The sequence below is a fragment of the Schistocerca piceifrons genome, chromosome 3 (genome assembly GCF_021461385.2).
Source record: "Schistocerca piceifrons isolate TAMUIC-IGC-003096 chromosome 3, iqSchPice1.1, whole genome shotgun sequence".
NCBI classification, from domain to species: domain Eukaryota; kingdom Metazoa; phylum Arthropoda; class Insecta; order Orthoptera; family Acrididae; genus Schistocerca; species Schistocerca piceifrons.
Window position 1 is genome coordinate 176711247 of NC_060140.1, and position 25499 is coordinate 176736745.

The window sequence follows — 25499 nt, forward strand, 5'->3', positions numbered from 1 at the left end:
TCTGTGAGCGGTGCTTCGGGAAACCTCAGGAACCAACGTGCAGAGATCATCCAGGGTGATCCGCCGATCTTCACGCACGCTTTGCTCAACTTTCAACACTGTCTCCAAAGAAATTGACGGTCTCCCGCTCCTTTGTTCGTCGTGAATTTCGGTCCGACCAGCTGCTAACTCTCTACACCACTTACGAACATTTTTGACATTCATGCACGACTCACCATACACTTCCGTCAATTGGCGATGGATTTCAATCGGCGCAGTGCCCTTTGCGTTCAAAAACCGAACAACTGCGCGCAATTCGCACTTAGCGGTAACATCCAACGGGAGCTCCATTCTCAACGGCTGCCAAGCCAAGACTCAGCGCCTCAGCGCGGCGTGCGCATGTTTACACACAGCGCGTGAAGCACTCTTCATAACGGCGTGACCAACTGCCACACAAACAGAGTTCTGTACTTATAAAAAAATAGGAGACCTTACTTTTGGGATTACCTTCGTAACTTGATGGTTGTTAAAGAGAAATGTATGTTTGGCGGCAGTAGGATCTTTCTGCAGTCAGCTTCAAATGCCGGTTCCGTAAATTTTCTCAATAATGTTGTTCGAATAGAAAGTCGCCTTCTCTCCAGGGATTTCCGTCTGAGTTCCCGAAGCTTCTCCGTAACACTTGTGTGTTGTTCGAACCTTCCAGTTCAAATGGTTCAAATGGCTCTGAGCACTATGGGACTTAACTACTGTGGTCATCAGTCCCCTAGAACTTAGAACTACTTAAACCTAACTAACCTAAGGCCATCACACATGCCCAAGGCAGGATTCGAACCTGCGATCGTAGCGGTCGCGCTGTTCCAGACTGTAGCGCCTAGAACCGCTCGGCCACCCCGGCCGGCCGAACCTTCCAGTATCATATATAGCAGCCCGCCTCAGAATTGCTTCGATGTCTTCCTTCAGTCCGACCTCGTACGGATCACAAACACTCCAGTAGTACTCCAGAATAGGTCACAAGGGCGTCCTATACGCGGTGTCCTTTACTGATGAACCACACTTACCTAAAATCCTCCCAATTAACTGAAGTCGGCCATTCATCTTCCCTGCCCCGAACCTCACATGTTCGTTCCATTTCATATCACTCTGCAATGTTAATCCAAGATGCTTCAACGACGTGACTGTGTCAAGCAGGACACTTCTAATGCTGTATCCGAACATCAAAGGTTTTTTGCTACTCATTTTCATGAACTTATATTTTTCTACATTTAGAGGCAGCTGCCATTCATCACACCAACTAGAAATTTTGTCTAAGTCATCTCGTATTATCCTACTGTCAATCATCTTCGACGCCTTACCGTACACCACAGTTTCATCAGCAAAGGACTGCAGATTGCTGCCCATCCTGTCCGCCAAATCATTTATGTATACAGGGTGGTCCATTGATTGTGACCGGGCCAAATATCTCACGAAATAAGCGTCAAACGAAAAAACTACAAAGAACGGAACTTGTCTAGCTTGAAGGGGGAAACACGATGGTGCTGTGGTTGGTCCGCTAGATGGCGCTGCCATAGAAACGGATATCAACTGCGTTTTTTTTAATAGGAACCCCCATTTTTTATTACATATTTGCGTAGTACGTAAAGAAATATGGATGTTTTAGTTGGACCACTTTTTTCGCTTTCTGATAGATGTCGCTGTAATAGTCACAAACATATGGCTCACAATTTTAGACGAACAGTTGGTAACAGGTAGGTTTTTTAAATTAAAATACAGAACGTAGGTACGTTTGAACATTTTATTTCGGTTGTTCCAATGTGATACATGTACCTTTGTGAACTTATCGCTTCTGAGAAAGCATGCTGTTACAGCGTGATTACCTGTAGCCGGCCGGTGTGGCCGTGCGGTTCTAGGCGCTTTAGTCTGAAACAGCGTGACCACTACGGTCGCAGGTTCGAATCCTGCCTCGGGCATGGATGTGTGTGATGTCCTTAGGTTAGTTAGGTTTAAGTAGTTCTAAGTTCTAGGTGACTGATGACCACAGATGTTAAGTCCCAAAGTGCTCAGAACCATTTTTGTGATTACCTGTAAATACCACATTAATGCAATAAATGCTCAAAATGATGTCTGTCAACTTCAATGCGTTTGGTAATACGTGTAACGACTATCCTCTCAACAGCGAGTAGTTTGCCTTCCGTAATGTTCGCACGTGCACTGACAATGCGCTATACGCTGACACATGTTGTCAGGCGTTGTCCGCGGATCACGATAGCAAATATCCTTCAACGTTCCCCACAGAATGAAATCCTGGGACGTCAGATCCGGTGAACGTGCGGGCCATGGTATGGTGCTTCGACGACCAACCACCTTTCATGACATATGCTATTCAATACCGTTTGATACACACGCGAGCTACGTGCCGGACATCCATCATGTTGGAAGTATATCGCCATTCTGTCATGCAGTGAAACATCTTGTAGCAACATCGGTAGAACATTACGTAGGAAATCAGCATACATTGCACCATTTAGATTGCCTTCGATAAAATGGGGGCCAATTATATTCCCTCCCATCATGCCACACCATACATTAACCCGTCAAGGTCGCTGATGTTCCACTTGTCGCAGCCATCGTAGATTTTCCGTTGCCCAACAGTGCATATTAAGCCGGTTTACGTTACCGCTGATGGTGAATGACGCTTCGTCGCTAAACAGAACGCGTGCAAAAAAATCTGTCATCGTTCCGTAATTTCTCTTGTGCCCAGTGGCAGAGCTGTACATGACGTTCAAAGTCGTCGCCATGCAATTCCTGTGGACAGAAATATGGTACGGGTGCAATCGATGTTGATGTAGCATTCTCAACACCGACGTTTTTGAGATTGCCGATTCTCGTGCAATTTGTCTGCTACTGATGTGCGGATTAGCCGCGACAGCAGCTAAAACACCTACTTGTTGCAGGTCGTGGTTGACGTTTCACATGTGGCTGAACACTTCCTGTTTCCTTGAATAACGTAACTACCGGCGAACGGTCCGGACACTTGGATGATGTCGTCCAGGATACCGAGCAGCATACATAGCACACGCCCGTTGGGTATTTTGATCACAATAGCCATACATCAACACGATATCGATCTTTTCCGCAATTGGTAAACGGTCCATTTTAACACGGATAATGTATCACGAAGCAAATACCGTTCGCACTGGCAGAATGTTACGTGATACCACGTACTTTATACGTTTGTGACTATTACAGCGCCATCTATCACAAAGCGAAAAAAGTGGTCCAACTAAAACATTCATATTTCTTTACGGACTATACGAATATGTAATAAAAATGGGGGTTCTTATTAAAAAAAAAAACGCAGTTGATATCCGTTTGACCTATGGCAGCGCCACCTAGCGGACCAACCACAGCACTATCGTGTTTCCCCCTTCAAGCTAGACGAGTTTCGTTCTTTGTAGTTTTTTCGTTTGATGCTTATTTCGTGAGATATTTGGCCCGGTCACGATCGATGGACCACCCTGTATAGAGAACAACAGCGGTCCTTTTACACTTCCCTGGGGCACTCGTGATGTTACCCTTGTCTGTGATGAACACTCGCCGTCGAGGACAACATACTGGTTTCCATTGCTTAAGAAGTCTTCGAGGCACTCACATATCTGGGAACCTACTAACGTATACTAGCATCTTCGTTAAGAGTCTGCTGTGGGTTGCCGTGTCAAATGCTTATTCGGAAATCTAGAAATAGTGAAACTGCTTATTGCCCTTCATCCATAGTTCGCAGCATATCATGTGATAAAAGGACAAGCTGGGATTCAAGTGGGCGATATTTTCTGCACCGATTAATGGACATAAGTTTTTCGGTCTCTAATACATTTATCTTATTCGAACTCAGAATATATTCTAGAATTTTGCAGCAAACCGATGGTAAGGATATTGCTCAGTTATTCTACATATCCGTTCTTTTATTCTTCTTATATACAGGAGTCGCCTGTGCTTTTTTCCAGTCGCTTGGGACTTTGAGTTGGGCAAGAGATTCGCCGTAAATGCAAACTAGGTAAGGGACCACTGCCGTAGAGTAGACCCCTACTCTTTGTAAAACCAAATTGGGAGTCCTTCCGGGCCCTGTGACCTATTCATTTTCATCAGTTTTTTCAGTTGCTTCTCTATGCCATGAATCCTTATTACTATGTTGTCCACACGGGGCAATACATCGGATGTAAACAAAACATGGCCAACGATACATTTGTATCTTTTAAGGAGCGCGCTACTTCGTCGATACTGCTTCAGCAACACAACTTCACACTTACGAAGGAGCTAATTTGAAGTCATTAAAAATATACCTGTTCACTAAAATTATAATGAATAAATAATCACACACCAATGGAAAAAAATCGCAACACAAATTAATGTAGATTAATGAAATTTTGGGAATACATTTATCTAGCTAACATATTTAAGTGATTAATATTGCAAGATCACATGCTGGCGTATGTGCGATATAAACCTTTGCACAACGCTAATAACTGGTGTAACTGCCAGCATGCAGTACGCAAGCATACGAACATGCATGCATTGTAACTTCCTGGTAGATTAAAACTGTGCCGGACCGAGACTCGAACTCGGGACCTATGCCTTTCGCGGGCAAGTGCTCTACCAACTGAGCTGCCCAAGCACGACTCACGCCCCGTCCTCGCAGCTTTAATTCCGCCAGCAACTCGTCTCCTATCTTCCAAACTTCACAGAAGCTCTCCTGCTAACCTTGCAGAACTAGCACTCCTGGTAGAACACTTGCCCACGAAAGGCAAAGGTCCCGAGTTCGAGTCTCGGTCCGGCACACAGTTTTAATCTGCCAGGAAGTTTCGTATCGGCGCGCACACTCCGCTGTAGAGTGAAAACTTCGTTCTATGCATGCATTTTGTTGTACAGGCGGCGGATGTCATTTTGTGGGATGGAGTTCCATGCCTGTTGCACTTGGTCGGTCGATACAGAGTTGGTGGATGACGCTGGAATTGTCGTCCGATGATGTCCCATATGTGCTCGATTGGACACAGATCTGGAGATCGAACAGGCCAATGTAACATGTCGATACCCTGTAGAGCACGTTGGGTTACAACAGCAGCATGTGGGCGAGCATTATCCTGTTGGAATACGCCCACTGGAATGCTGTTCCCGAAAGACAGGTCGAACCATTAGATTGACGTACAAACTGGCAGTCAATATGCGTGGGATAACCACGAGAGCGCTCCTGCTGTCATAAGAAATCGCACCCCAGACCATAATTCCAGGGGTAGGTCCAGTGTGTCTAGCACACAGACGGGTTGTTTGCAGGTGCTCAACTGGCCTTCTAACCGAAACACGGCCTTCACTGGCACCGAGGCAGAACCAGCTTTCATCAGCAAACACAACAGACCTCCACTCTGTCCTCCAATGAGCTCTCGATTGACACCACTGAAGAAGCAAATGGCGGTTGTTTGGGTCAGTGGAATGCGCGCTACAGGGCATCTGTCCCGGAGCTGCCCTTGAAGCAACCGATTTGTAACAGTTCGTTGTTTCACTGTGCTGCCAGCCGCTGCTCAAAGTACGTATCAGACCCATAAGCCGAACACGAAGATCTTCCCTCTAGGTGGACGTCCGGAGTCAAGTCTTCTGTGACAACCGCTGCCAGCTACCATGTACACTGGCTACGTTCCTGCCAAGTCTTTCTGCAATATCGCTGACGGAACATCCAGCTTCTTGTAGCCATATTACACGACATCGTTCAAACACAGCCAGGTGCCACTCTCAAAGGCAATTAACGTTCACGACCGTTACAGCGTGTATTTAAAACAAGCCCGATTTGTAACTTCATAGTGGCACCACTCTTATGCGACTGGCGCGAAATTTGAATAGACTTATTCTCTCAGATGTGGAAACACGCCTACCAACTTTCGTTTACGTCGCACAACTACTACATTGTGTTGCGATTTATTTCCGTCCGAGTATGTACTAAAACAGAATGAAATACTATAATATGTATCCTGATTTATATCGGAACACTTTCAGCATTGCAACTCGCGAAAGAATAACACACGCGTCTTTGGAAGAACAAGAGAATTGTGGGCGCCACACGATTATCGTCTGCCTTCATCAGCTGCATAACCCTCCTCCTCTTTGTCTAGCGGCAGCGAGAGAGTGGATGGACCTTCCAGTCGGGTGCGCCAGCGCTATTAATCGCTGTTGCTGGCAAGTTATTCGAGTGTAGCGTGTAGATGACCAGCCCCTATGCCCTTCCAACTGCCGCCTGTTACAATGACAGCTGTTAATGTTTTAAATGCCCCATGGTTAACAGTGCGTTTTAGAAGTATCAAGTAGTATGCCTGCAACTAAAATTGTACATAAGATATATACCAAGAATGTTGAAATGCAAGAAAAAGTAACCGGTGATTACAGCAGTTACGAACATGCCTCGCCCCTGCAAGTCTCCTTGTTAGTGACAACAATACTAAGAACGCCCTGGTAATTTGCAGCTGATCCAAAAATTCTATTTTCATTGTACAGTGGAGGGACATTATTTCGTAACAATGATTTTTCTTACTATGTGAATGGAGGCAATAAAAGTCAACTGCGGCGGGCAATTTCAGAGATTAGGTTGCACAGGCAATGGTTCAAAATTCGAGATGCGTAGCACCAGTCGTGTTTAAATTAGTAAAATAAGATTTTGTTGGACGTTACCGTTACATATTATAGAAAATTAAAATAACAAAGTTTGAAGAACTGATACATATGGATCCGCAGTTAATCAGTGCTACAGGTCCTGTGTGCCATAATTGACTGCGCAGAACATGTAAAACGCTTCCATATGATATTTGTATTTTTCATTATGCAATACAGTGCAGTGCACCTGTTGTAATAGGAAAATCATTGTGCGCCAGTGCCTCTGGACTGTGAAATTTCTCTGGGTGAGTTAGGAAGGGGGTGGGGGGAGGGAGGGCTATTGTAATAGCCGATACCAAACTTCTACACCTATGTTAGTGATAACACTATTAAACTATTGTGCTTGTCTGTTTGAATATGACGATCTCCAAAATTACTAGACGAGTTTTCATGAGGCTTTCAAAGGTAAGTTGAGCGTAGCTTGGTCCAATGTATAGACTTTATTTCATCAAAATCGGATCACAAAAAAGATACAGTAATTTAAAGTTTTATCTAGAACTGCTGTGTCTGTCTGAACATTAATACAGGAGTTTTCATGGGATTTTCACAGGTAACATGAGCGTAGTTTGAGGAAACGTATGTACTTTATTTCATCAAAATCGGATCAAGAGAAAAAAAGATATCTAAAGTTTTGTCGTCTGCTCTGCTTAGTAATTATTATGGCATAGTGCAGCAAACAACTAATAGATGGCACTGTTAGTTTTGTAGTACACCAAAGAATCAAGAAACGGCGCTGTTAATTTTTTTTTTTTTTTTAACTCAATGTCATATGTATTTTCGGAAGTTTACGCCAGTGTTATGTTATCTCCATTAATACAAATAACATTGAACTGGTATTGTATTGTATGTTAACCGGGGGCCTAGAAACGACGGAGAGGCTCCGTCCCCGCCACAGCCGCGGTGGTCCACACCCTAAAATGACTGCCGGCCGACGTGGCCGAGCGGTTCTAGGCACTTCAGTCTGGAAACTGCGCGACCCTACGGTCGCAGGTTCGAATCCTGCCTCGGGCATGGATGTGTGTGATGTCCTTAGGTTAGTTAGGTTTAAGTTGTTCTAAGTTCTAGGGGACTGATGACCTCAGAAGTTAAGTCCCATAGTGCTCAGAGCCATTTGAACGACTACCGCAGTCCACTTCACCCCTCCACCGCCCCACACCGAACCACTCTTTCAGGGAACATTGAACTTAATTGGCTAGTTGGCTAGGACTGTGTTTCTCAATCTTTTTTCCTTGGTAACATACCAAAGTACGCTTCTAACTTTTGTGACATTCCTAAATGTGATTTTTTACTAGATGTAAAGAAGCAAAGACATAATATATGTCTGGAACTGCGTGACCGCTACGGTCGCAGGTTCGAATCCTGCCTCAGGCATGGGTGTGTGTGATGTCCTTAGGTTAGTTAGGTTTAATTAGTTCTAAGTTCTAGGGGACTGATGACCTTAGAAGTTAAGTCCCATAGTGCTCAGAGCCATTTGAAACAACCCATAGTGCTCAGAGCCATAATATATGTACAATACATTTTTTTATTATTATGTGTACAATCATCCATAATGATGGGCGATTTCTTTGCTAATAGGGCTACTCCAAGAAATGATTTGGTGACAATATTTTTTTATAGTTCAGATATTTTATACATGAAAGATTAGAAGGCATTAAAAGTTTCTCGACGTGCCTAACATGTATTCACGAAGCAACAGTACACTGTGACACGGCAAGTTAGGATATATTGAGTTACTGGTTTTGCTTTGGCCTTTGTCAGCAGTAGGCACACATACACACACGCACACGTATTCTCACGCAAATGCAACTTGCACACACATCCGCAGTCTCAGAGTGTGGTTTCAGTTCTCTCAGACTGCAGACGTGTGTGCAAGTTGTGTTTGAATGAGTGCATGTGTGCATGTGTGCCTACTTCTGACAAAGGCCTTATTGGCCGAAAGCTATAATTGTGTGAATCTTTTGGTTATGCCTATTGCGACTCAGCATCTCTGCTATATGGTCTGTAGCAACTTTCCTTCTCTGATATTGTTAAATTCTACAATAGTGAGAACATGTATAAGATTATTGTTTTCTGTGAGGGTTAGCCATAACATTTTAATTATCACCTTGAAAAAGTAAATATTGTTATTAATTTGCTCCTTCAGTAATATTTATGAAAATAGCTGCTGTGATCTCAAACCATTAAGAAAGAAATGATTTTGTATTTAATTTTCCTGGTACACATTGAAATTGCCACACTACAGTACTGTAATACACCACCAGACAAGCCAAAACAAAATTGTGGAGAAGGGTCACAACATATTGCTTTGATTCCTCTAGTGGTGTGCCATGGTGCGTAGCATGAGGATTTCAATGTGTACCAGGACCACAAACATGTACCTCAAAACAAACAAAAATTAATTATTTAACTTACTTTTATAGGTGATAATTAAAACTTTATGACTACCTCTTAAATATGTAAAGACTTTCCCAACCACTGAGAGGCTGTCATTATTAGTACTATAACAATAAATCAATGGCAATGTGTTTACTCACTGACAACCTTTCCGTTTGCAGGGAATACAATGATGAAGCTATTGCTTATGCCCTACCTTTTATCGATGGTAGCTTCAAGGACTCTGAATCCTTTACCCAGCTCAACAATGCCACCTGTTCCTAATGAAGGTAGGTTAGACTTTCAAGTGATCCTTGACAATATTACTGTTCCTTCTTTTAAGCAGGCCCTTAAGTGACTAAAATACAGAGTGATCTCTGTTCCACAGCCATGTATGCTGTAGCGACCTATGCTATAGCTACCAGTTCTTCAAATGCTAAGAGATGACAAAATTGAAGCCTTATTCCTTACTCCTGAATAGATGATCGCATTCCTCTGTTAGCTATATCTCCTTACCAATAACCGGATACACAAATAACGTATTGCCCGCTGTATCATTCCTTACAGGTCGCATGAGCATAGAGAGCTTAAATGCCCTGCAAGAGACAGACCATGATCCTGAAGTGAAACCAGGACTTTTTCAAGGAGACATGGCAATGACCAATGAGGTAAAAAGCAAATTGTATAGAGTGGCCACAGACCACTTCCCATTACCTGAATGATTTCATTCCTTTACTAGCATAATGTGCACATACTGTAACCGATATTATAGTTTTTGCTTTCCAGTGAAACAACGCAGTGAAATGACACTGAGCATATCACATGTACCTCAATTAAATATCCACATGGTAAGGTGTCAGATTACACATTTTATCTAACTCTTAATTTAATGATGCAAATTCTGAAGAAAAGCATTACTGCTTTGATGAAAATAAAAAATAGGCTAGTTCATGCTATAATCAATGATGTAAATATGATAATCTTTTGATCTCTGCCATTAAGAAATAATGTATGAAACAGTAACTACTATATTCTTCTCAATCAAAATAGCTGCTAGAATATTGAAATCCAATTTTCCTTTATTTTGCCATTTATTAGCTATGTTTCAACAACTGACTGAAATTGCAGAGGGAATTATTTTGATATTTCATATACTGGGTGCTTCAGATTAACATATAGGTGGCTTTTTTTTTTTTAATTTCTGCCTAATCTTTTTTGGGTGTAATGTGTTTTAAGCAAACTGATAAGGATGAATCGAATGGTTTATCTGAAATTGGCTGAAGGCTGCTAGAAAATGTATAAAATGAAGTAACTCCAGAATTTCAAGTGGGAACATGAGAAAAGTTAGTTATATTTAAAATCGGACTCAAAACTGAACATTTTTCCATCTGAAAAGTTTTTTGTATAGTGTGTGCTCTTCCTGTAGATGACTATTTGAACACTTACTGGAGAAAATAAATTAAAGTCTGTAGAATAATGGATGTTCTTTTTAAATATTATGAAGTGGGAAAAACTTTGTCTTAACCTTTAATTTTAAATAATCTTTCTTTGTAATTTTTACATTTGCAAGAAGTTATTAGGAAACATCAGATTTTTTTGGTTATGGTTTACAGCAATAGTTGTTAAAAATATTTGCCTTATTCTAAGCATAGTCATGCTCACCTTTGCGCATTTTGTGTAGTATCTCTACATCTGGGAGTGGCCAGTGTGTTTTACTAACTATATCTTTCATATAATCTCATGGTGTAGAGCCCAGTTGGTATGCAATGGCTTTGATACATCAGCAATATAAATGATAAAGTGTATTAAATTTAGTGACCATGGTTAATAAGTCTTTGGCTGTCCTGCACAAATCCACTGGGCAGGAAAACAATGATTTAAGGTACACCTAGCCACTAAGGAAACCCATCTTGGTGCAACCACATTAATTTTCTAGCAACTTTGTTAGTGCTTTTACGAGAAATTCAGGTTACTGTTCATCATTTAATTATTACTCAAGAAAATAAGGCTTGATAACCTTGTTGTGGATGAATCTACATGAGGTATATATGCTCCATATGATCTGGTTGTCTTGTATTAATGAGGCTTCCCTTCTGGCTAATAGTAAAGACCGTGGATATTTACCTTGCCTTTAGATATGAAAGTGGCTTTGTCAGTACACAGTGGGCAGTTGTGAAGTCCATATTTTTGAGTTAGGAAATAGGTTCAGAAGGATTTATTAGCCAGAAATAAACTTTGCTATATACCTGATAAACATTGTGATACAGAGTAAACAGTTATCATGTAGAATTCTCCAGACAGTATTTCTACTCACCTCAGAATTCCTTGCTATTCTTCACATATAAAGATGCAGGTTGAGATTTATTACAGCACTTCTACCACCTCCAATACATATTCTAACTTGTTTGTTACAAGTATAGGTTGGCTGGACCTAGCCGTTATTGTGAATCCATGGCTCCCATTGCTGAAAATATGACTTGACTTTTCATGTCTCCCTTCATAAGCCCACTCTACTCACATGTAATCATGTCAATATTGTGTAAAGTTGTAAGGGCTTACAAATTGCCTCCTTGTTAGAATATACTGGGTGAAGAAAAAATTTTGTCACAAAATTTTAACCCTTGATAACTGATGTCAGTAGGAACCAAAATTACTGATGTAGTGTAGGTTGACAACACACCATTTTTAATTCATGGAAACTTGGCGCCATGTTCTCCAATTGGCTGTGGGATTGCCTTGTTGTCATTCCTCAGTTGACGGTTAGTGCTATGGTTGTCGGTTCACACATATAAACGTCCTTTGCTCCATCACTGTCCCAATGTGATACACACGTGTTGAATAGGTCTTGCTATTTGTCTCCACCTCACATCCAAGGCATTCACACGTAAGCTTCATTTTGGAGCACACACACATCACCTGTGATTTAGTCATACAGTAAGCCTGGCGCCACAGTATTCGTTTGAAGAACAACGAGATATGATATTTGTTTATGGACTAGCTGACGGTAATGCACATGAAGATCAATGGTTGTATGAGGAACGGTTCCCAGCAAGACGCCACCCGCACCTGCAAACATTTACAGCAATTCACTGGTGACTTGGTGAAACAGGCTTGTTAGAGGAAGATCATGGTGATGCTAGAAGACCTCAAACATAACGATATTCTGCATTTGAAGAGACTGTTCTCAAGTGCTTCAAGGAAGCACCTGCGACAAGTACTCGAGCAGTTGAACATGACATGGAGGTCGCTTATCAGTTAGTCTGGCAGGTTTGAGGGATGATGGGCAGCATCCCTTTAATTTCCACCCTGTCCAAGGTCTGAATGCTGTGGGAGTCTGTGAACACAGGCTAGGGTTTTGCCGGTGGTTTCTGCGATGTGTTGCATGAGATCCCGACATCCTCGCCATTGTGTTGTTTACCAAAGAGTGCACCTTCCATTGGGGTGGCCTTTACGAGACTCAAAACATTCATTACTGGGCAAGGGGAAATCCTCATGTCACGTACCTCCATGACACCAGGAACAATTTTTGCTCAACATTTGGGCCGGCATTGTGGGTGACCATCTGCTGGGCTGGTCGGTCTACCTCCTCGACTTACTGGGGCAAATTACCTTCAGTTTTTGCAACAAACTCTACCCGGCCTGCTGGAAGATGTTCCACTGAACATACGGCTATGCATGTGGTTGCAGTATGATGGGGTGCTTGCACATTAAAGTCATGCTGAGCGTGGATATTTAAATGAACTCTTCAATGGCTGGCAGAGGCGCTCATAGAACACGGCCCCTGGCAGTCTTTTTCCTGTTGGGATTCTTCAAGGTTCTAGTTCACCCATAGACGTGAACCACCTAGAAATGAAGAGGAATTAATGGATCACACTCAACATGCCGTCAGTCACATCAGGGCACTGCCAGGAATCTTTGAAAGAGTTTGGCAGAACATCATTCAATGTTACCAAGCTTGTGCCGCATCAGAGTGTCACCAGTTCGAGCACCTGCTTTAAGTATACAATGTCCTAGCTACAAAAAAGGCCCTTTTCAGGGCTAACACAATTTGTAAAACACTTTCTGTATGTGAACTAACAGCTATTAATTGGTTTTTTCCCGGTACGACTTATCATGAAACTACAATGGATGTGTCGGGACCACGGCAAATTCGCCCCCAGGCCCCCAGTGTGGAAGGGTGGCACACTGTCACCAAGTGTGTAGGCCACCTTGGATACATTGCGATCTCCAGCAGGCAAAGTATTTGTGGTCATGTGTTGTCCAGAGCGTCCAGCAACATAGCAATCCTGCAGCCAATTGGAGCACATGGTGCCAAGTTTCAGTAGTTTAAAAATTGTGTATTGTCAACCCACACAAAATTAGTGATTTTGGTTCCTACTGGCATCAGCTATCCAGGGTTAAAACTTCATGACACAATTTTTCTACACCTTGTATGATTATTGAACCAAGAATGTAAGAAAATTGAAAACCACCATAGAAACCTTTGACAATGTACTGTCAAAACACCTCTAGTTAGAAGGGTGGAATGGCACTAGCAGTGAGTTAATGGAAGTTGTGCTACCTAGTGTCAACAGTTCCCACTCACTTTCTTTGGTTGAGGGCATAGTGTGGCAAGAAGCACAGTCAGGAAGAGCTTTCTGATTGTATCACCAAAACAGCAGAAAACGAAAAGAATTTTTCTGACAAATATGTTGTTCCATTTTCAGAGCTGTTTTCAACTGTACTATTTTTCCCCATTTTTCCTTTTGAAATTTTGAAGATGAGTTAGTTTTATTCTTTCCAGTATTTTTGCAGTACAAGGTAGACCATTCTCTTCACTCATATTAGTTTGTGTAAAACACATAAAGGAGAAACATAGGTTGCTACATACTGTTAAGAAGACACATGAAGTTGCATACAGGTACAATTAAAAGACACTTACATAAAACTTTCAGCCACAGCCTCCATCATCAAAAGGGACACACACACCATCCATACACAAGGAAGCACATCTTATGCACACATAACGGTCAACTCCGTCACTTTGGGCCACAATGCAAGTGTCATATAGGATAGAAGCAGCAATCTGGAGGGGGTAGAAAAGGGTAAGAGATAGTAGTGTGTGGGTGGGGGGAGAGTGGAATGCTGTCTGGCATGAGTGTCAGGGACTAGAATGCCAACAGGCTCAACATCAGGAGATTGTGAGGCAAGGAGATGGAGAAAAAAAGGACTGAAAGAGGAGGCAAGTGGGGAAAGATGGGCAGGTGCATTGGCAGTGGGTGGCAATCAAAGAGGGTGGGAGGTGAGAACTGGTGGTAAATGATAGACTGAAGGGGTGGAAACTGTTGGGTGAGGGGTGTGGATACGGTATGTTACTGTAGGTTGAGCCCGAGATAAATATGGGAGTGGAGAATATGTTGTAAGGATAACTCCCATCTGTGCAGTTCAGAAAAACTGGTGGTGGATGGAAGGATCCAGAAGACGTAGGAAGTGAAGCATCCATTGAAATCAAGCATGCTATGTTCAGCTGCATGTTGTGCCACAGGATGGTCTACTTTGCTCTTGGGCACAGTTTGGTGGTGGCTATTAATCTTGGTGAACACCTGGTTGGTAGTCATACCAATATAGAAAATTGTGAAATGATTGCAGCAGAGCTGGTAAATGACACGGCTGCTTTCACAGGTGGCCCAGCCCCTGGTGGAGTAGGATAAACCTGTGACAGAACTGAAATAGGAAGTGCTGTATAGGTGTATTGGGTAGGTCTTGCACCTGGGTTTTCCACAGGGATATGATCCTTGTGGCAAGGGGCTGTGACTAGGAGTGGCATAGGGATGGTCTGTGAGGGAGGGATGTTTTGGTGTGAAAGGGATGGTTGAAATGCAGGTACTGTTGGTAGTTGGTGGGCTTAATGTGGACAGAAGTGTGGATGGAGCAATCAGAGAAGAGGAGGTTAACATATAGAGAGGTGGCTTGCTGGGTTGAGGAGGACTAGTTGAAGTGGATTGGAGAGAAGGTGTTGAGGTTTTGAAGAAATGAAGATAGGATATCTTGGCCCTGAGTCCAGATTACAAAGATATCATCAGCAAACCCAAACCAGAATAATGGAGGAGGAGGAGATTAGTGTTTAACGTCCCGTCGACAACGAGGTCATTAGAGACGGAGCACAAGCTCGAATTAGGGAAGGATGGGGAAGGAAATCGGCTGTGCCCTTTCGAAGGAACCATCCCGGCATTTGCCTGAAGTGATCTAGGGAAATCACGGAAAACCTAAATCAGGATGGCCGGACGCGGGATTGAACCGTCGTCCTCCCGAATGCGAGTCCAGTGTGCTAACCACTGCGCCACCTCGCTCGGTCCAGAATAATGGTTTGGCATTTTGGGAGGCTAGAAAGGTCTCTTCTAGATGGCCTATAAACAGGCTGGCATAGGAGGATGCCTTACAGGTGTGCCCAAGGCTATGTCACAGATTTTTTTGTGCACCTTCCTTTCAAAGGAGAAGTAGTCATGGGTTAGGGTAAAGTGTATGAGGAATGACCTAGTGGGTTTGGAGTCTGAAGGATGTTGGGTCAGTTAGTGTTCAATAATTGTAAGACCATGGGCATGAGGGATGTTGGTGTACAGGGAGGAGGCATCAACAGTGATGAGTAGGCATCCAGGAGCTAAAGTGATGTGGATTGAGGAGAGTCAATGAAGGAAGTGGTTGGTATCTTTGACGTAGGAGGCTAGATTAAAGCAATTGGTTGGAGGTGTTGGTCAATGAGAGATAAAATTCTTTAGTGGGGGCACAATAACCAGCCACAATGGAGCACCCAAGACTGTTGTGTTTGTGGATCTTGGGGAGCCTTCTACAGGTGGGTGTGCGGGGTGTCATGGGGGTGAGGAGGGAAATGGATTAAGATGAGTGGCCCTGGATAGTGCCTAAGGTTTTAAGCATGGATTGGAGGTCGCATTGGACTTCTGGGATGGGATCACTCTGGCAGAGTTTATAGTTGGAGGAGTCAGTTAACTGGCGGGGGCTTTCTGCCAGGGAGTCACTGCAGTTTTTAAAAACATTGTTGGAACCTTTGTGTGCAGGTTGGATGATTAGATCAGGCTGCTGAAATGTTGGTGTTGTGAGGGACCTGGAGAAGAATGATGGGGGAACTCCTGGAAGGTGACAAGAGGGTGGTTAGGTGGGAGGGGCAAGGATCACAGTTGGATGGTGGTATGAAGAGGGAGGGACAGAGTTCAATTTTGGAATTAGATTGATTTTGGTTGGAGGGATTGGCAGCAAATAAGTGCTTCCATTGCAGGGATCAGGAGAAGGAGAGTAGGTCTTTGACAAGTCCAGCACAGTTAAATCTGGCTGTAGGGCTAAAGATGAGTGGTTTGGATAGGACTGAAATTTCTACACAGCTGATGGTTTTGGTGGAAAGGTTAACAGTGTTACGAGAATGTTTCTACTGTGCATTTGATGGAGCATTGGTAGGGAATTTTGGGGAATGTGGCAAGTTGAAAAGGTCAATTAGGCAGCATTTAGGTGCTATGTGGGGTGGACGAGGAGGAAAGCTGTGGGTAGGATAGGAGTTGGATAGTGGTGCCCCGAGGTTGCAGTAGGATGTCATACACCTTACTAACTTTATCCAAACCCACAACTATTTCTCCTTTGAAGGGAAGGTATACTAACAATTCCATGGCACAGCCATTGGCACACACATGGCACCCTCCTGTGGCAACCCATTTATGGGCCATCTAGAGGAGGCCTTCCTAGCCAACCTCTATTCTGGCTCAAGCTCATAGATAATATCTTCATGATCTGGACTTAAGGCCAAAACATCCTACCTTCATTCCTTCACAACCTCAACACCTTCTCTCCCATTCACTTCACCTGGTCCTCCTCAACCCAGTTTGCCACCTTCCTAGTTGGTGACTTCCTCTTCTCTGATGGCTCCATCCATGCCTCTGTCTTCATTAAACCTACCAACTACCAATAGTACCTGCATTTCAACAGTGTCATCCTTTTCACAGCAAAAAATATTTCCCATACACCTGCTGTGACAAGAAGTCTCTTTCCCACTATGCTAAGGGTCTCACCAACACAAAAGTATTCACAGACAAGCACTACCCTCAGACCTAGTCTGCAAACAGATCCCTACTGCTGTTTCCCCTCACACCCACAATCCTCCCACCATCTCCAAGTAGCAGCCACAAAGCATGCCCCTTGTCACCCAGCACACTGTGGACTGAAACAATTAAACCACATCCTTCACCAGGGCTTTGATTACCTGGCATCATGCCCAGAAATGAGGGACCCCACACAAGATCCTTCCCATTCCCCTTAAGTAGTATTCTTTCTAATCTTTGGTGTAGAAATTGCATTAATTCTACCAATCATAATTATTTTTAAAACATCCATCCAACTTCCACAACATCCTAGTCCATTCCTATGCTACTCCCGATCCCACCCCTTGCCACAAGGATTGTATCCCTGTGAAAGACCCAGGTGCAAGACCTGCACAATCCACCCACCCAGCACTTCCTATTCCAGTCCTGTCATAGGTTTATCCTACCCATCAGGGGCCAGGCCACCCATGAAAGCATCCATGTCATTTACCAGCTCTTCTGCAATCACTGCACAGGTTTTTATATTGATATGACTACCAACCAGCTGACCACCAGGATGAGTGACCAACACCAAACTGTGGCCAAGAGCAAAGATCACCCTGTGTCACAACATGCAGCTGAACATAACACGCTTGATTTCAATGGATGCTTCACTATCCAACCCATCTGGATCCTCCTGTCAACCATCAGCTTTTCTGAACTGCTCAGATGGGAGTTATATGAGGGCTGTTTTTTTTTTTCAACCTCCGATTGGCTGTAAATAAAAGAAAAATGTACAGAAAATAATAATTTTATTACCAAAAGTACAGTAAAGTCTTAACTTATTTTTCTACATAATCGCCAAAATGATTTAGGCACTTGTCATACCATGGCACAAGCTTTTCGATGCCTTCCTTGAAGAATGTTGCTGCCAGTAATGACAGGTAAGTCTTGACGGTGTCCTGAAGTTCTTCGTTAGTAGCGAAGCACTGCCCACCGAACCATGACTTCAGTTCTCGGAACAGGTGATAATCACTTGGTGCTAGGTCCGGTCTGTACGGTGGATGTTCAAAAACTTCCCATTTAAACTTTTTGAGGAGGTCTTTTGTCATGTTGGCACTGTCATGGATCAAAACAATGCCAGACGAAAGCATTCCTCTGCGGTTGTTTTGAATGGCTCTGAGGACATGACGTAAAGTTTCACAATAAACTACCTTACACAGTGGCCATTGTTTTTCTTTTTGTCAGTGAATGTTTAAACTTTTTTGGCTTGCTTGGGGAAGCTGTGTGCATCCACTGCTTTGATTGTTCCTTTGTTTCAGGACTGTCATAGAGGACCTGCGTTTCATCGCCAGTAACAATCGACTTAAAAAAAAACGTTTACCTCATTGGCATAATGTGTGAGAAACAATAGTGCTGACGCCATCCTTTGCATTTTGTGGTCGGTACTCAGCATTTTTTGGATCCAACGTGCACACAATTTCCGATAGCCTAGGTCTTGAGTCACAATTGTGTACAAAGCAGACCTTGAAATGTCTGGAAATTCATCAGACAGTTCGCTAATTGTAAACCTTCATTTGCATCTCACCTCCTGATAAACACACTCAACAAGGCCTACAGCGGCGACAGACTTGCGACCTTGTCCATCTACATCATGGACGTCTGTTTGCCCTTCTTTAAATTTTTGACACCACTCCCAAACGCTACCATCACTCATAATGTTGTTACCATACACGTTGTTCATTCTGCAATGGATTTCCGCAGCACTACATCCTTCTGCTTGCAGAAAACGGATTTCACTTCATAACTCACATTTGGCAGGAGCATCGAGCGTAGCGACCATGTTTACACGGATGTAGCTCGGCTACGACTGACACACTGCAGCTGAAAATGGCAGAGGTTGTGGTGGGGGAGCTGCGCAATCGCATGACGTGCAGGTCCAGCCCCTCCCTACCTCTTACTTGCTTAGATGGACGATTGGAGGTTGAAAAAAAACAGCCCTCGTACATTCTCCATTCCTGTAATTATCTTAGCCTCAACCTACAGTAACACACTGTCCTCATATCCCCACACAACAATTTACATTCCCTCAGCCCTATCATCTCCTCCCCATTCTTGTCTCCCACCCTCTTTGATTGTCACCCTCTGCCAATGCACCTGCCTATGTTTCGCTGCTCCTCGCCTTTTTCGTTCCTTTTTTCTCCATCTCCTTACCCCACAACCTCCTGAAACTAAACTGGTTGGCATTCTAGTCCCTGCACATTCTGCCAGACAGTGTTCTACTCTCTCCCCGCCCATAGACTACTATCCCTTCCCCTTCTCTGCCTCCTCAAGATTGTTGCTTCTATTCCACATGACAATTGCATTGTGGCCCAAGTTGCTGGAGTTGGTGGTTAAGTGTGAATGAGGCATGCTTGCTTCTACATCTACATCTACATCTACATCCATACTCCGTAAGCCACCTGCCGGTGTGTGGCGGAGGGTACCTTGAGTACCTCTATCGGTTCTCCCTTCTATTCCAGTCTCGTATTGCTCGTGGAAAGAAGGATTGTCAGTATGCCTCTGTGTGGGCTCTAATCTCTCTGATTTTATCCTCATGGTCTCTTCGCGAGATATACGTAGGAGGGAGCAATATACTGCTCGACTCTTCGGTGAAGGTATGTTCTCGAAACTTTGACAAAAGCCCGTACCGAGCTACTGAGCGTCTCTCGTGCAGAGTCTTCCACTGGAGTTTATCTATCATCTCCGTAACGCTTTCGCGATTACTAAATGATCCTGTAACGAAGTGCGCTGCTCTCCGTTGGATCTTCTCTATATCTTCTATCAACCCTATCTGGTATGGATCCCACACTCATGAGCAGTATTCAAGCAGTGGGCGAACAAGCGTACTGTAACCTACTTCCTTTGTTTTCGGATTGCATTTCCTTAGGATTCTTCCAATGAATCTCAGTCTGGCATCTGCTTTACCGACGATCAACTGCTTCCAGTTGCTGACCTGCTATTTTGTAGCTAAATGATAAAGGATCTATCTTTCTGTGTATTCGCAGCACATTACACTTGTCTACATTGAGATTCAATTGCCATTCCCTGCACCATGCGTCAATTCGCTGCAGATCCTCCTGCATTTCAGTACAATTTTCCATTGTTACAACCTCTCGATACACCACAGCATCATCCACAAAAAGCCTCAGTGAACTTCCGATGTGATCCACAAGGTCATTTATGTATATTGTGAATAGCAACGGTCCTATGACACTCCCCTGCGGCACACCTGAAATCACTCTTTGTCTGTGTATGAATGGCAGGTGTGTCTCTCTTGCTGATGAAGGTTGTGGTCAAAAGCTTTATGTAAGGGAGCTTCTGTTCTTTGATTGTGTGAAACCCATTTTACTCCAAATACATCACAAACTATTTCCAATAAGAAGTATCTGAACATGGGTCTAAAATGCCCTGTATGTATCTATTTACTTAACTTTTTGTTATTTTTATTAGAATTCACCTGGAATAAATGTCATCATGAATATTTTAAAGTAAGACTAGAAATCTGAGATCAAATAATTATAAACAGAAGGTGTAAACATACTCAGGCAACTGCCGACACTGCTGTGAGAATAGTTCTGCTTAGGTTTATCAATGTTAACTTATCTCTCCAATCTCTTCATACCCTGGCAGGGTAGTGTTTCATGGATAGGCTTACTGAAGACACTACAGTTATATGTGAGTAACTACTGCAGCCCCAGTGAAAGAATATCAGGAGCAGTGGACAGAAGGATCTCGAGTAATGGCTTTAGTCCATGGAGCATGCCCAGCTACATCTACACACACACCTTGCTGCAGAAAGTTTGGCTAAACAATAACATACAGCTTAGAATTCCAAGTACATGTACTTCTTTTTATGTAGGGATGATAACTTACTAAACATTAAAAGTAGAGTTTGAAGAGAAATTAAATATCATAAAATGAGATATATCTGGGTAACCATAGGTGTGGCAAAAAATGAAGACAAGATAAAATAAAATCAGTATGCACGTTTCATTACAGGGCTCATTGCCTTTTTTAAAGTTGTTGTTAAAGACAAGCCCTACTCCAAGGAAAACATTCAAGTCTGCACATCAAAAACATCAAATTCAAATGAAGGTTGGAGACTTCTGCAAAGAGTTACAGAAACTGATCAATCCTACTAATAAAGAGGGACTTTATGCGTAAGTAGGTCAAAAACTGAAGAATGGATTTCAGTGGAATACTTTCGTTGCAATTTGTTAACATCAAGTATAAATTTAAGTGTCAGGAAGTCGTTTCAGAAAGTATTTGTATGGAGTGTAGCCATGTATGGAAGTGAAACGTGGACGATAAATAGTTTGGACAAGAAGAGAATAGAAGCTTTCGAAATGTGGTGCTACAGAAGAATGCTGAAGATTAGATGAGTATATCACATAACTAATGAGGAGGTATTGAATAGAACTGGGGAGAAGAGGAGTCTGTGGCACAACTTGACAAGAAGAAGGGACTGGTTGGTAGGACATGTTCTGAGGCATCAGGGGATCACAAATTTAGAATTGGAGGGCAGCGTGGAGGGTAAAAATCGAAAAGGGAGACCAAGAGATGGATACACTAAGCAGATTCAGAAGGATGTAGGTTGCAGTAGTTACTGGGAGATGAAGAAGCTTGCACAGGATAGAGTAACATGGAGAGTTGCATCAAACCAGTCTCAGGACTGAAGACCACAACAACAACAACAACTTTCGTTGCAATAGCAGAAATGACGAAGTTCACATATTAGTAGAATTTGTTGAGAAGAATAATGTATTTGTCATTAATATGTTCCTCCAAAAGAGTAAAAATAAAAAGTCAATTTTAAAAGTGCAAAATGCAACTAATAATGAAACTGGCTGTACAGGTTAACTGCAGAATGCATGAAACATTAGTATAGGTAAATAGCTAAACATAATGTAACAGATGATACATTACATGAAGGATAAACTCCCAAAATTTTTTTTAGGCATGATGCCACCAATGGTAGTTGCTGAAAAGGGTGATGCACTAGGCAGGGAAACCCTTTTTTGTGCTAGAATTTGCCCATTGCCAATCAACAGTGAGTGAGCAAAGAGCTTTCTACGACAAATTTCACAGGACAGGCAGTTCACAACAGCATAGTGCAGTTGTATAAGAAATTTGAGGAAGATGGTGGTTGTGGCCACTGATCTGGCAGTACTCAAGTGGCCAACAGTCTTGCTGGATTTGATGCTTTGTGATTTTTTTCTTGTACAGTTAACAAAAAAGAGTGTTATGTTCCACCTCTACCACAGAACCTCGAAGATTTGCAACACCACATCACAGCATCACAGCAACTGTTCTTACCATCACTCCTGATGTCATGGGTCAGGTTTGAGCAGAAATTGACTATCAGTTACGTCTGTGCCGTATAACAAAGGACGGACTAATAGAACAATTATAAACATTCTTATTTGCCTTTCAGATACTGCATCATTTGTTGTATTGCTCTTGTAATGTTTATCTGTACCGATTTTCTAAAATGTTTCACACACTTTATGTTTACCCTGTATTTCAATATAGACATTTTTTTGTCCAGCATGTTGGTGGTTCAGCATCCAAAACTATAGTAATTACACTGAAATGAATAATAGCACCAGTTGATTTTATTTTCAAATGCCATGGCTGGTTGCAGTCACAAAGACCATTTTCAATAATTATCTGAACAACATTGAAAAACAAGGTAGAAGTAGAATAAGTTACAGAAAAATGTAGTAACTATAAACATCATAAAAACAAGACGCAATAGTAAATTGAGTAATGTTGTACAATAAATCATCTATAATTTAAGAAAATAACATTAAAAACATGAGCTTGTAAGTGTAGTATTGTGTCGTTGACAAATACAAATGACATATCTCTGCCATCACAAGTTCTTTGACTCTGTTAACCTAACGGCCCATGCCATCTTGCTTGTTCAGTTGGCTGTACAACTTATTGTAATGAGACTTCTGTAATGAAATATACTGAGTCTTACAGAAATGTGTGTGTTTACAACCCAGCTGAAATCCCACAGTATCATGGACATTCATAGACAAGCTAGTGAGACATGTAAAGAGGCAGTGCTTAAATAGAGAATGAATGGGAACTATAGATGGCAGGGAAGGTGGACTGGAGGAAGATAATAATAATAAAGACATAAGTACAATGATTTAAAAGTAAAACAAAGTACAGAAATACATGGGATTTAAATTTAAAAAAGTGCTCTTTAGAACATGTAAAATATGTTGCAACGTAAATTAATCTAGTGCAGTCACTTATCATTACATAGTATTTGTGTGTCATTTTAAACAACAGGCCACAATCAGTACCACAGGCTGTGTCACATAAACATTTTGTTTGCCCACAGATATGAACATGATAATTTACTTGTTTGTCATGGCTAGCTTTCCAAACACAGCAATTTTTGCATCTTAAGTTCTCTAGCACCATCTGTTGTCTTTACTTTTTTCATATTACTTCTTTTTATCATGCCTTCTCTCATGTGGCCGTGTAAATCTTTTAAATGCGTTACATTTTTGTATTTTGTTTTACTTTTAAAAGCAGACCACCTTCCCCGTCCTATTCATATTCTCCCTAGAACCCACCCCTCCCCTACTTAAGCACTGTCTCTTCAGATGTCTAACCAGCCTGTCTGTGTACCTCCATGACACTAGGCTTGCAAGCTTATGTTTTTTAAAGTTATAACAACATTGTTTACATTACTTTGCTGTCTTGTTTTGATGATGTTCATTGTTATTTTCTCTTTCACATGACTTATTCCAATGGTACCTTGTTTTGTAATATTGTTCAGATGATTTTTTTTTTTTTTTTTTTTTTTTTTTTTTTTTTTTTTTTTTTTTTCAGATATCACTTCAGCCATTTCCAACCAGGCCAGGCTATCTAACTTTATGTGATCAAAATTGTGCAGTTCATCAACAACAGGAGTATCATATCCATAACAGTATCGTCTCCATTAAAATGAATAAAAGGCCAGAATACCTTTTGAACTACTGCAAAATTTGATAAAATGATTACATGGAGAAACCAAGGATTGTGTACAGGTCTAAAATTGAAGTCAGGTTGGTTTGTAACAAAGTGTGGAGTCCAACAAGGAAGTTATCTTTCAGCATTCCTCTTACCTTTGTATGGATATACTTTTAAAACTAGTCAAAAGAAGGGACCCAACAACTAAAGACTTAATTTTTGTGGGTAATGTAATGTTCTGGAGAGACAAATGGAGATATAAACCATGCTAGAACCTTGGCATGAAGAATTCAGGAAATGGGTTAAAACCAGAAAACCAAGGCAGTTGGTTTTGTGATAAGTAGAAACTGTCCGACAGTCCATATAAGAATTGGAAATGATGAGATAAATATTATGGACAATATCCAGTACTTGCATAACTTGGTTTCCTCAGTCAACACCAAGCATCAAGGAACTGGAAACACAGTACAAGCTTTTAAGTTTCCAACTTGTGTAATATAGTAAGTCAAATATTTTTGGATGAAGCTTTTCTGCAAGCTTCTAAGAACAGCATATACAAAACATACCATCCACCTATATGAGTATGTGGATTATAAGCAGAAATGGATACTGGGCTGAATAATAATTTCCTCCAGGTAACAGAAATCAATTTCCTCCATTCTTATCTACAGAAAACAAAAATAGATAAAATAAAGACTGAGAATATCACACAATAGCTAGGATTAGTAAGACGTCTGCTGGAAAACATTGAACAGAAGCAAATGCAGTGGTATGGGCCTATGAAGAGGGCGGCTCCCCACACAAACCGTCAGGCTTATTATGTCTGAAATGTTTTGGGGAAGAGACCAAGAAAAGACCTCGTGGCAGCTAGGAAAAGGAGATCCTCAAAGACCAAAAAATTTGGAATGCCGAGTGGCACCAGATAAATGAGCAACAGCTGTGGGAGGAGAAGAAATTACTTATTTATGTATTTTATTTTGTTGGGAGTTGCATTGATCCCAACAGCATTACAGTTGCTAGACACAAGTCAGTGTTCATACAACACTTATAATGATGAATTTTCCATAAAATTTATGAAATGAGTAATATAATAGATTCATGATAATATTCATACCAGCTAATGTCACATTGTAACCTATGAAAATAAATGTGGTTCATAACACCACAAGACATCACAATTCCTATTTATGAAAACACTATGAGACATTGTGTTACTAATATCTTAATATTTGAAAATGATTATATCTTTAAGACAAAAAATAATTTATATTTACGCTTGCACTAAGTGGGACATCCCAATTATACAAGAAAACTACACACTTATCCATTTAGTTAAATTTTAAAAATTCATTAATTGAGTAGAATGAATTTTGCAACAGG

The 25499-nt window shown here is 41.9% G+C and overlaps 1 protein-coding gene across 1 annotated transcript in view; it reads left to right on the forward strand.

Annotated features, from left to right (window-relative positions):
- LOC124789864 (hatching enzyme 1.2-like) overlaps positions 1-25499 on the forward strand; it is a 101501-nt gene that overhangs the window by 45615 nt on the left and 30387 nt on the right. The window contains exons 2-3 of the mRNA XM_047257376.1: positions 9225-9332; positions 9610-9710. Coding sequence (XP_047113332.1) covers positions 9233-9332; positions 9610-9710 — 201 coding nt within the window. The 5' untranslated portion in view covers positions 9225-9232. The remainder of the gene's footprint in view (positions 1-9224; positions 9333-9609; positions 9711-25499) is intronic.